Below are 13,514 nucleotides of genomic sequence, written 5' to 3' on the forward strand. Positions count from 1 at the left end.
CTTCATAGCACTCAGCTTGCTTCAGATCCCATGAGCATGTTCTTTACAGAATTGCTTTTCCCCATGGTTTTGCTTCTTATGTTGAGCTTTTAAGATTTTCTTCAATCCTGCAAATCACTTAAAAAACATAGAACTTGAAAGTTCTTGTTAGAAATGTGGAGACTTTCTCCCAGCAACTGATAATATTAATCAGATCATTTATCACATTTTCTCCCCCTTTTTGTCATAACATCAAAAAACACAAAAGATTCAGATGAAAAACAACATAAAATGAGAGAAGAGAAGGATAATTTCCATTGATCAAAAAATATCAGAAAGTACAAGGCAGATGCATAGAAAACAGATGCAGGAAACAAAGAAACAACTAAGACACAATGGACTAAGACGACCCTAGCTTGGGCATAATCTTGGCCAGCATGTCTTGAAACCCAGCATTGCTCTCAGACTGCCTCTCCATGAAAGAGCGAAACTCAGCATTGGTGTCCTCTTGCCTGTTCATGCGAGAAGCTAGCTCAGCCTGGTTCTTCTGAATAACCTCTAGAGTCTTCACCAGAAGAGAGGGTTCACCAGAAGATGCTTCGGTACTTCTGTTCATAGGGACAATATTCACCATAACATTCACAGTGAGATCATCAGAATGATTTTCCTCAGTAGGAATATCTTCAGCAGGATGAATCACAGTTTCTGCATCCTCCATTACAACATCTGAGTCAGACTCAGAACTAGCTTCAGCATATACTGGAATAGGAATCTCGGAATCTCCATTTTCCAGTGCTTGAAGAATAGCAGCCAGATTGGTTGGAGGAGTTGGACCAGCAACTTCTTCAGGATAGACAACTTCTGGAATAGCAACCTCAGAAGGAGTCATTCTCAGCCAGTTGAATAACCACTGAAAGTCTCCAGTCAGAACTGAATACTAAGGCTTCCACACAACAATGTCTCTGCAGAGAGTCTCATACATTAAAAATCCACGAGGACGTGGAGCAAGTTCTTCACAGATCTCCTGAAGTTCCTTAAAGTCAGCATCAGATTTTCTTCTGAAAATCCTCCACAGTTTACGCATGGCTACATCATCTATACCACCAAAGTGAGCTGCTCTCAAAGCCTCAAAACCTCTTCTGACATTAAGTTTAACAATTTCAAAAACTACACCAATAGTGCGAGGTTTGCGAGATTTGATTTTGGTTATGGCAGAATCTGGGTTTAAAACAAAGTAGGGTAGAGGTTCTCTATCCAGACACAAGTATGATTCTGCCTCATCATCAGCATCTAACACTACTAGCTCAGGCTCAGGACGAGGCCTGGGTGTGTAGTTGCAGTCAGGAAGCAATTGCTCATGTGATGCAGAGTCTGGAAGGTCAGATGAGGAAGGATTGTTTTGTGGTGGAGAAGAGATGGGTTCAAAGTTAGCATGAGGAGGAGGTTGAGAGATAGAGATGTTTGTTTGTGGCGGAAAGAGAGTTTGAATCAGTGTAATATCAAGGATAGGGTTTTCAAGGGCCTGGTCAGAAACAATGTTAGTTTTGGATGGAGAGGGAGGAATGGGAACATTTGTGACGGGTGAATGAGAAGGAGTAAGAGTATTGGTTACAGGGGAAGAAGGAGGTGTGAGAACATGGACATTTATGGGTGATTCTGATGGGGCTTTTTCTGGTTGGTTTTCTTGTGTAGGTGTTGAGACAACAGCTATTGGTGTAACTTCTGAATGTGAAACAGGTACAGAAGCAGGTTCAGAAAGAGATATACCTTTTGACAAGTTCTGAATAGCAGCAAATTCAGCTTCAAGGCGTTTCTGCTTCTTGGTCTTCGTCTCTTCCACAACCTTTGCTTTTTCAGCCGCAATCTCTTTCCTTCTTGCACTTGCATAGCCTTCTTCGTCTTTATTTACAGCTTCTGCTTGAGATGCTGCTTCTTGAATTCGTTCAACTTGCTGATTCATAGCTTCTTGGTTTGTAACAACTTCTTCTTCATCATCTTCTAAAATCAGTTTTCTTCTCTTCTTGATTGTCTTCTTCTCAACAACAACATTCTTAGACTTCTTTTTCTTCTTCTTCTTTAACACCACTTCTTCTTCTGTTGCTTGCTCAGGAACAACATTTGCTTCAATAGCAGCTTCTTGCACAGTAGCATTATTAACAGCTTCTTGCTCAGTATCATTATCAACAGCTACTGTAGCAGCTTCTTCTTGAACCTCCTTTTCCTGATTATTAGAAGAACGATCAAGTTTTCTTTTTGTTCTTCTTTCTTTGTTGACAGTAGCTGCTTGAGCACGTTCTGAAGCTTCTTCTGACACAGTAGTGCTAGAAGTGGGAGCTCTTTTTCTTTTGACTTTCTCAGGAGCTGCTTTGGATTCATCATCATTGAGAGAGTTAAGATATTTAGTCCTAACTTCTGGAATCTCGCTTCTGAAGAATGATTCAAACTCAGCAAGAACATGATCTCTTCTGTCTGTAGCACCGGGAAGAGGTTGAGGGATATGACTGATAGCTTTAATAACATTCATCTTTCTCAAGGTGAAAGCATTCAAACAGCTTCCTGTATCAACAGCAAGATCTTTGATGGTTCCTTGAGCTTCCAATTCCTCAACAATCTTGGAGTGAACCAGAAGATTTGAGAAAATTCTTCCAAAAGGAATAACGTTACCCTTCTTCGTTCTGAAGGCATTCCTGGATTCCTTCATAGCTTTGCACATATGTTTGAAGATGATGTGGATGATATCAATCTTTTTCTTAGTGGCAATACAATACAGAATGTATTGCTGTTCTCTGTTGATAAAGTCAGCAGAATGGGTTGATTTCCTGTGGCAGAAACACCCTAGAAGAATTTTTGTCCAGATTTGAAAAAGATCCTTCAAATCTTTGACAGGCTTGTTATATTTCCCATTTGTATAAAGAATAGACAGAACGTCATTCCAGTTTTCTCTTTTATCAAGTTCATATACTCCTTCAGCAGTTCTTAGATCAAACATCATTCTGAGGATCCCTTTAGTAACAACAACGAATTTTCCATGAACGAAGGACATAATAGATGTAGGGGTAACCACAGCATGTACCCAGAATTCCTTTACTAGTTCTGGATAAACAGGTCCACAGAACTCAGCGAATAAAGATGTCCATCCTTGAAAGATCATATCATCTTTAAGATGAAACTCATGTTCTTCAATATTGTCAAAATCGACCATGAGTTCACATATAACTTCCAACTCATATTTGGGTATAGAACATGTGATAACTGGAACGATTTGTTGTTCTACTTCTGGATGACGTAAAGCAACCAAGGAACCCACATTCTAGGGCGGCGTCCCATCAGATTCACTCACGCTTTTACCAGTCGTGAAAACACGTGTTCGCCATCAGAAAACACTTGATGACAGCTGGGTTGCATTGAGTTTGCTTCTGATGATGAATAGAGCTTGTTCATCTTCTGATGCTAGTCACTGATTCTGACTACCATTCTTTAGAAACGATCTGGTTCTGATAGGATCATCTTTCTTTCCAAGAATCACATCTTCTGAGTGAGCAGAAGTGAGTCTGGAAGATCTTCTGACTGTTGGTTCTTCAGAAATGCTTAGATTCTCTAAAGAAGCTGCAACTTGATCTTCTAATTCTTTACTTCTGAGATGCTTAGCTTCTGATGCTTTGCTTCTTGGTTCTACTGCTTCTGATATATCAATATCAAAATCTGCAAAATTCTCTAACTGCTTTGGCTTTTCAAGACCAAGCTTATCATCAAACCTGATATTGATTGATTCTTCTACAACCAATGTTTCAGTATTGTATACCCTGTAGCCTTTTAAGCGTTCAGAATATCCAAGAAGGAAACACTTTTGTGCCTTAGAATCAAACTTACCAAGATGATCTTTAGTGTTCAGAATAAAACAGACACATCCAAAAGGATGGAAATGTGAAATGTTGGGTTTTCTGTTCTTCCACAATTCATAAGGAGTCTTATTTATAATAGGTCTTATAGAGATTATATTCTGAATATAACATGCAGTGTTTATTGCTTCTGCCCAGAAATGCTTAGCCATATTGGTTTCATTGATCATGGTTCTGGCCATTTCTTGTAGAGTCCTATTCTTCCGCTCTACAACTCCATTTTGCTGTGGAGTTCTAGGGCAAGAGAAATCATGGGCAATACCATTTTCTTTGAAGAACTCATCAAAGAATCTGTTCTCAAATTTGCCACCATGATCACTTCTGACCTTTATGATTTTGCACTCCTTCTCAGATTGAATCTGAGTGCAGAATTCAAAGAACACTGAATGAGACTCATCCTTGTGTTTTAAGAACTTTACCCATGTCCAGCGGCTATAATCATCTACGATGACTAATCCATATTTCTTCCCTCTGACTGATGCTGTTTTGACTGGGCCAAACAGATCAATGTGCAGAAGTTCTAACGGCCTTGAGGTAGAAATAACATTCTTAGACTTGAATGCAGGTTTGGAGAACTTGCCCTTCTGACATGCTTCACAAAGAGCATCTGATTGGTATTTCAGATTAGGGAGTCCTCTGACAAGATTTAGTTTTTTAATCTGAGAAATCTTTCTCAAACTAGCATGTCGTAATCTTCTGTGCCAGACCCATTGCTCTTCAGAAACAGACATATGATAGGTTACCTTCTGATTCTTAAGATCTTGAAAATCCGTCTTATAAATGTTATTCTTCCTCTTGCCTGTAAATAGGATTGAGCCATCCTTTTGAGTTACAGCCTTGCAAGACTTTTGATTAAAGATTATGTCATAACCATTGTCACTTAATTGACTTATGGACAATAAGTTATGCGCTAATCCTTCTACAAGAAGTACATTAGTTATGGAAGGAGAGTTACCAGACTTTATGGTTCCAGAGCCAATTATCTTACCCTTCTGATCTCCTCCGAACTTGACTTCTCCACCAGATTTAAGCACCAGGTCTTGGAACATAGACCTTCTTCCTGTCATGTGTCGCGAGCACCCAGAGACCAGGTACCATGACATGTTGTGCTTTGTCTTCTTTGCAGCCAAGGATATCTGCAATAGGAATAATCTTTTCCTTAGGTACCCACATTTTCTTGGGTCCTTTCTTGTTAGTTTTCCTCAAGTTCTGATTGAACTTGGGTTTAGCATTATAAGAAATAGGAGGAACAACATGATAATCTTTATCCTGAGTTACATGATATTTCTTAGGTTGTGTCACATGCTTTTTAGTGTGTGTTATGTGAAAGCTTTTGGAATGTGATGTATGCCTAATATCATGGGAGTGGCCATATTTGAACTGATCATACAATGGCTTGTATGTGATTTTCAAATCATCAGCAGGTTCAAATTTGTGTGGGGTATCACCCTCATAGCCAACGCCAATCCTTTTGTTTCCAGAAACACCATATATCATAGAAGCAAGATGACTTCTGCCAATACTTCTAGATAGAAATTTTCTGAAACTCTAGTCATATTCTTTCAAAATATGGTTCAGACTTGGAATGGACTTTTCTGAATCAGAAGAAGATCCAACATTATTGGATAAATTTAAAACTTTTTCTTTTAATTCAGAATTTTCCAATTCCAGCTTCTTAGTTTCAAATTCAAATTGCTTTTTCAGCTTTTTGTATTTGATACTAAGATGAGCCTTGAGTTCCAGAAGTTCAGTTAAACTGGAAACTAACTCTTCTCTGGATAGTTCAGAAAATACCTCTTCAAAATCTGATTCTGATGCAGATTCTGATCCATCATCCACTGTGGCCATTAATGCAAGGTTTGCCTGCTCGCCTTCAGAGTCTGATTCTGATTCTGAATCATCCCATGTTGCCATAAGACCTTTCTTCTTATGAAACTTCTTCTTGGGGTTCTCCTTCTGAAGTTTTGGACATTCATTCTTGAAGTGTCCAGGCTCATTGCATTCGTAACAGATGACCTTGTTCTTGTCAGATCTTCTGCCTCCAGAAGATTCTCCTCTTTCAGGCTTCTTTGAGCTTCTGAAGCTCTTGAACTTCCTTTGCTTGCTTTTCCAGAGTTGGTTTACCCGTCTGGAGATCATGGACAGTTCATCTTCTTCTTCTGATTCCGATTCTTCAGAATCTTCTTCAGCCTGAAAAGCGTTAGTGCATTTTTTATAATTAGATTTTAATGCAATAGACTTACCTTTCTTCTGAGGTTCATTTGCGTCAAGCTCAATTTCATGACTCCTCAGAGCGCTGATCAGCTCTTCCAAAGAGACTTCATTCAGATTCTTTGCTATCTTGAATGCAGTCACCATTGGGCCCCATCTTCTGGGCAAGCTTCTGATAATCTTCTTTACGTGATCAGCCTTGGTGTAGCCTTTGTCCAGAACTCTTAATCCAGCAGTTAGCGTTTGAAATCTTGAGAACATCTTCTCAATGTTTTCATCATCCTCCATCTTGAAAGCTTCATATTTCTGGATTAGTGCAAGAGCTTTGGTCTCCTTGACTTGAGCATTTCCTTCATGGGTCATTTTCAATGACTCATATATATCATAGGCAGTTTCCCTGTTAGATATCTTCTCATACTCAGCATGAGAGATAACATTCAGCAAAACAGTCCTACACTTGTGATGATCTTTGAATTGCTTCTTTTGCTCATCAGTCATTTCTTGTCTTGTGAGCTTTACACCACTGGCTTTAACTGGATGTTTGTAACCATCCATCAGAATATCCCATAAATCAGCATCTAGACCAAGGAAGTAACTTTCAAGTTTATCTTTCCAGTATTCAAAATTTTCACCATCAAATACTGGTGGTCTAGTATAACCATTGTTACCGTTTCCATTGTATTTCTTAGCAGAGCCAGATGTAGATGGAATTGTTGGATTTTCAGCAGCCATGTTGACTTAAGTGTTTTTCTCTTCCTGAATCTTTTCTAAACACGGTTAAGTGCTTGCACCTTAGAACCGGCGCTCTGATACCAATTGAAGGATAGAAAAACACTTAGAAAGGGGGGGTTTGAATAAGTGTAGTTTCAAAACTTGTAAGATAAAAACAACTTGCACAATTATTTTTATCCTGGTTCGTTGTTAACTAAACTACTACAGTCCACCCTTGACAAGGTGATTTACCTCAACTGAGGATTTAATCCACTAATCACACGAGATTACAATGGTTTTCCACTTAGACAACTTCTAAGTCTTCTAGAGTATCCTGATCACAATCTGATCACTCTAGGAACAATCTGCTTAGATACCCTCTAAGACTTCTCTAGAGTATTCTGATCAACCTGATCACTCTAGTCCTTTACAAATTAATGTAAACAAATTCTAAGAGTATTACAATGCTTCTTAAAAGCTATAATCACAACTGTGATATTTCTCTTAAAGTTTAAGCTTAATCTCACTAAGATATTACAACAGCAATAAGTGAGGTTGAAGATGAAGTTACGAGAGCTTTTGAATTTGACAGCGTTTCTGTAAGTTTGCGCAAGAGTTGTTCTTCAGCTTCTCATCAGAACTTCTATTTATAGGCGTTTGAGAAGATGACCGTTGGGATCATTTAATGCTTTGCGTATTCCGTACAGCATTGCATTTAATGTTTCACTCTTTTGTCAACTACCTCGAGCCTTGCTTTCGCTGTGTCTACTGACGTTGCCTTTAATAGCTTCTAACGTTTCTTTTGTCAGTCAGCGTAGCCTGCCATCTTGTACTTGATTCTGATTGATCTTTTGTAGATACAACGTTTGAATCTTCAGAGTCAATACAACTTGGTGCAGAGCATCTTCTTGTCTTCTGACCTTGAAGTGCTTCTGAGCGTGATACCATGAGAACTTCAGTGCTTCTGCTTCTGAACTCAAGTTCTTCTGGTGCTTCCATAGACCATGTTCTGCTTCTGCTTGACCATCTTCTGATGTCTTGCCAGACCATGTTCTGATGTTGGATGCTGAACCTTCTGAGTCAGTGCTTCTTGCGCTGATTTTGTGCATACTCTTTATATAATTCCTGAAATGGAAATTGCATAGTATTAGAGTACCACATTAACTCATACAAAATTCATATACATTGTTATCATCAAAACTAAGAATATTGATCAGAACAAATCTTGTTCTAACATATATATATATATATATATATATATATATATATATATATATGAATTTTATTATTATTTTATATTTTAAATTAGAATATATAAAAAATTAGTTATCTTAAATAATAATGAAAATAAGTTGGAAAAACCCTATGAACAATGTCATAAATTATTTTCATAAGTTTTTTTAAATAAATAGTATCACAAAATTTATGTTAACGTGTAAATTTGATTAAGTCAATGTAAATAAGTATTTAGTCGGATTTGAATCCTCTCCTTAATTTTTCTCTCATTCCCTCTCCATCCCCTCTATCTCTCTCTTAATCTTATTCTCACTCATCATTAAAAAACAAAATATAATCAAGAGAGAGAATGAAATTAAAAGAGATAGAAGGATGGAGAGGGAAGCAGAAAAAAATTAAGGAGATGATCCAAAGTGGTATTTAGTCAAATTATATTTTAATTTGTTAGTCTATTTAAATATTAGTTAAATTGTTTATTTATAAATATTCAAATAAAATAGACTTTTATATAGGCTAATAGGCCAAACAAACATTCGAAAATGTTAGACCGAAGCTTCAAAATGAACATGATAGGCTACATAACAAACTTGAGTTTTAAAATTTTTAGTTAACCGTTTCACAAAGTCTAACTCGGTCCAACCTATTCCCACCCGCTAGAGGAAATAGTTGTCGTAAAATCTTTCTCGAATGATGAAAGAGTGTTGTAATTACACACCAAATATATGGAAAGTTCTTAATCAATCTTGATGAACAAGATTCAATCACACCGATCAAATTTGCCTCTTGTTTTTCACTCTTTCCTCGAGTGAATCAACCAACTTTAATTGCAAGATGATTCTGCTGCACAAACAATAATGGAAGAAGAAAAAGAAAGATGAATTGGGGAGAAAAAGTATTAGGGTATCAGAAAAATAGAAGAAGAAGAAGAAGAAGAAAGAGAGTTTCTACAAAGTTTCTCTCTGTTCTTAAAGTGTGGTTTTTTTATTCTTTACAAATGCAAGTGAATCACTATTTCTTTACAACAATAGGATAACTCCCTATTTATAAATTTTGAGTTTACTTGCTCCCTAAACAAACAACAAAATACCTAATTTTGCTAAGACAAATAATATAATCCTAAGCCGAAATTTCTTTCGGAGTACACTACTTTGATGTTTAAGTGTTTTGACAGCAGCATACTTCAATACAATATAAATTACATTCTCAATAAAGAGAAGAAAAAACTCATTAAAACTTATCAAATCAAATATCTCAAAAGTGATAAATTAGAAATCAAATATCTTCAATAATTTACAAGTAATGGAAAAGGAGAAAAGTGATGATACGAAAACTCCATGACCTAAAAACACCAAACTAGTCAAATTTCACCAATGAGTTTAGGAAAGGCAATAACAAGAGCTTGAAGGCTTTGAGCATTTCAGGGAGTGACACTAAGTTTCTGAAGGTGAGCCAATCATCCTTTAGATGAACCATGCTGAGAGTAAGAAAGGATATGCTACTGATAGATACGGGTTGGGATTGGCTCGAATTCAGGGACATGTCGGTGAAAGCAACAGCCAACAGTCTTCATGATGACCTAGTCAAAAGACAAAACCGTGTATGCTACATGAAACAAAACAATATACATGTATATGTATGTTTACATATGTGTGTCAAAGAAAACTATTTTGAATTTATTTGTCCACTATTTTTAGTTAGCCTAATTAACACTTGTTGGACGGTGTTATATCCTTTTTGTACATTTTAAATTGTTGTGGGAATCCTTCCAGAGAAAATAGAAAATAATCATCAATGTTGGTGTAAAATAATTTTACACTTTTATTTAATAAATTTAATAAATATTTATATTTCGTTAAATAATATAAATATTTTTAAATTATAATGGTATGTTTTATGATCGGTTTGATAAGACATAATTTTGAGCTTATGTCTTATTTATAAGTTCATATGATAATTTAGACTTGTTTAATAACAATATTTTCATCACTATCTTATAACTTATTTTACTAGCTTATATCTTATTTTTCAGACACTATTTCAAATACCGTTTTAGCTTATAGCTTATAACTTATCATTTTTCCTTCCTTTTTTATCCTTATTATTTTAGCATAAACTCATTTTTATCATTTATAATTTATTTTAATTTTAAATTAAATAATTATGTATTAAATATCTTTTATATCATTTTATATTTATAAGTTATTTAAACCGTTAATTTTACCAAATACTTCAATTAACTTATCAGTTATCGGTCTCAACCATCAGCCATAAGTTATAAGCTATCATCAGCCATCAGCTATAAACTATAAACTATCAGCTAACTTATCAGTCAACCGCTATTTTTACCATACATAACCTTAATTTCATTTATAATTTTCTATAACACTAGTTTTTAATATAAGAAAAATTTACTCTTTAAATATATAAAATAATCAATATATTTAGACCACATTTAATACTGATACATCGATTCAAATTTAAAAAGTAAATTTTCTTTTTATATTAAGACCAAAGAAAGTATTAAATTTATTTTTTTAACACTTTATTTTGAAATTGAGAAATGAGTAACATATGGTCAACATGGAGGGTTTTTGACATTTACATATGTCAGTTTTTGTTTTTGCATAAACTCCAAATAAAATAAAAAAACAAACCACGTCATAAATTTCCAATGCACGAACTCAAAAATTTTAAGGGTAAGATTTAGGTCACTTTAAAACGCAAATTCGTTTATTTATTATTTGTTGTTTATTTTTTTTCTCGTCAAACGCTAACACAATTTACACTAAACTAAAGTTATGGCAATTTTTCCGCTATAAAATCACCTAATTCAATCTCATAATTCAATATGTTCACGGAGTTAACATATTAGTATTCATCGAATCTAAATGATTTAGATTTATTTTTTTAAAATTTTAAATTATTTACCCTCGATCTATCCACCACTATGTTATTCTTATTATTCTGATTTCATAAATGTACAAACTTGCTCACTGTGATGCTTCTTGAGAATTATAAAAGAATTAAAAACAAACTGCTTTATTATAAATATTAGTATAAAAGTAATAGATTTTGAAAAACCTTATTTATATATTCTTTTTTTATTTTTAGAATAGAATCTAATTCTTTCCCTAACATATCCTTATTCTCCACGAGGTGAAGATGCATTAAATGATTTTGTTGAAAAAAAATCAGTGATGCATAGTGGTCATGATTTGATAGGTTGTTTCTTAAATAACAGATACTCCCCAACCTCTCTTATCCTATTCCAACACTGCACAACAAAGATTCCTTCTTTTTTTTTTCCTATAAAATCCCACAATTTTTTATGTAACAAAAAAAAAACATAGCACAAACAAACATAGTTTTCATTGCTCACTCTCTTATTGCTATATACACCCCCCTCTTCACAACCATGGCTTCAGATTCCAAATCAAATCTTAAAATCACCATACAAAGCCATCCTTCAGAATCAACCTTAGCTGAACTCAACATCAAGTGTTGGCCCAAGTATGTATATATTTTTTTTCTCTATAATATTTTTTTTAACTTATTCAAGTTCATAATATGGTTTTTTGATGTTTTTTTCTTGGGGGGTGTATATAAAAAAGATGGGGGTGTTCACCAGGTAAATACCAGTTAAAGTTTGATGCAGAGGAAACATGCTATCTGTTGAAAGGAAAAGTTAAAGCATACACAAAAGGGTCATCAGAGTATGTAGAGTTTGGAGCTGGAGATCTTGTGACAATTCCAAAAGGACTAAGTTGTACTTGGGATGTTTCTGTTGCTGTTGATAAGTACTACAAATTTGAAGCTTCATCATCTTCTTAAGTGATTCTTGGGATTAAGTTAGATTTAGTACAAGTAACAGCTTTTTTATTCTTTCTTTCTTTCTTTCACAGTTTTGCTAATTTTGTGGAAGGATTAGAGGGTTTGGATTTTTATGAATGTTTGGTTTTGTGGGGAAAGAGTGAGTTTTAGTCAAAGGAAGAACCAATCAGTCAAATGAATAACTGTCTTGTTCAAACTAGACATCTTTAAAGTGTTTAATATAATAATATTATAATACTGTTTTTTTTAATGTTTGTTTGACTCATTAACATAGATCAACCAATTAGATATTTTCTCTATAAAGAAAGTTATATAAATAGTATATTAGAATGTGTAGGAAACTCTACCTGGCTTCTTATATTATTTCTTTTGTCTCAAATTCAAATCACTCATTGATTAAAAAAAAAAAAAAAAAGTATTTTATTAAGATATTTTTATCTTGTATGGTTATATATTTTTTAGTATTTTTTTAAATTATTAATATTTAATAAAAATTATAATAATATTTAAAAGACAAAAGTCATCACTAAATCTTAATTAATTAAAATTTGCAATTTTTTTAGTTCTTCTTCTTTGAAATCCTATTTTCGTATGAGAGTGTTATGCTTACACCAAAATTTTTACACCATATCCTAGTATTTATTTCATTGAAAAAAGTGAAAAATATAATCATTTAAATATAATAAAGAAAACAAGATCGTATGAATATACGACGGTGTCAATGTTTTAAAAATCAGACCGAACCGGCGGGTCGAACCGGGAACCGATCAGATAATCGGTCTGATTCAATAGTTGGATCGAAAATGTCATTGAATCGATGTGAATCGGTCAAAACCGATGTAAACCAGAAAAATCAAAAAAACCAGCGGTTTTTCTGAACCAGAAGTTTAAGTGCATTTTTTTATTTTAAAAAATTAAAACGTCGTTTTGATTATTTTGATGAAAAATATTTTATATATATATATATATATATATATATATATATATATATATATATATATATATATATATATATATATATATATATATATATATATATATATATATATATATATATATATATATATATATATATATATATATTGAAGATACGGTTGACTTTGTTGCATATGATTTTGATATTGAAGAAGGAGATTCCAACATTGAAACAATTTTTCCTTTCTTGAAATTAAATTTAGGCCACAATGAAATTATTTTGTTATAAATTATTCAATTATATTATGTTGCGATTAAACTTTTATTTGTAATTATACATTGTAATTTTGTACTATTTTATTATGTGTGATACCTATATTTAAAATTTGAATTTAAATTATGAACTTGTGAATTTATTTATAATATGATATTTTTAAAAAATTTAAGTGCTAGTTATATTTTGTAGAGAATGAATCATCCGGTTCGACAGGTTTTATATCTATATAATTTTATTATAACGACTAGTCTATTCAGCCGAGTTATTCGATTTAACACGGTTTAGTCATGCGGTTCGACCAGTAACTCAGTGGTTCAATCAATAAACCAGTAACCCAGTACTCTCACTGATTTAATGTCCGGTCGAAATTTTAAAATATTATACAATGTAGTATAATATCATTACTCTTTTCGTATTTATCGGTATAAATATTCATTTTTCAATAAACACCATTA

The 13,514-nt window shown here is 33.7% G+C and overlaps 1 protein-coding gene across 1 annotated transcript; it reads left to right on the plus strand.

Moving 5' to 3' along the window:
- The first annotated feature begins 11,299 nt into the window (after positions 1-11,299).
- Positions 11,300-12,117, plus strand: LOC131619363 (uncharacterized). The gene is made up of 2 exons (XM_058890469.1): positions 11,300-11,546; positions 11,648-12,117. Exons 1-2 carry the CDS (start codon positions 11,452-11,454, stop codon positions 11,865-11,867), a joined length of 315 nt encoding a protein of 104 aa, XP_058746452.1. The 5' UTR covers positions 11,300-11,451; the 3' UTR covers positions 11,868-12,117.
- Positions 12,118-13,514: the final 1,397 nt, after the last annotated feature.

Source organism: Vicia villosa, linkage group LG1, assembly GCF_029867415.1.
Source record: "Vicia villosa cultivar HV-30 ecotype Madison, WI linkage group LG1, Vvil1.0, whole genome shotgun sequence".
Classification (NCBI taxonomy): domain Eukaryota; kingdom Viridiplantae; phylum Streptophyta; class Magnoliopsida; order Fabales; family Fabaceae; genus Vicia; species Vicia villosa.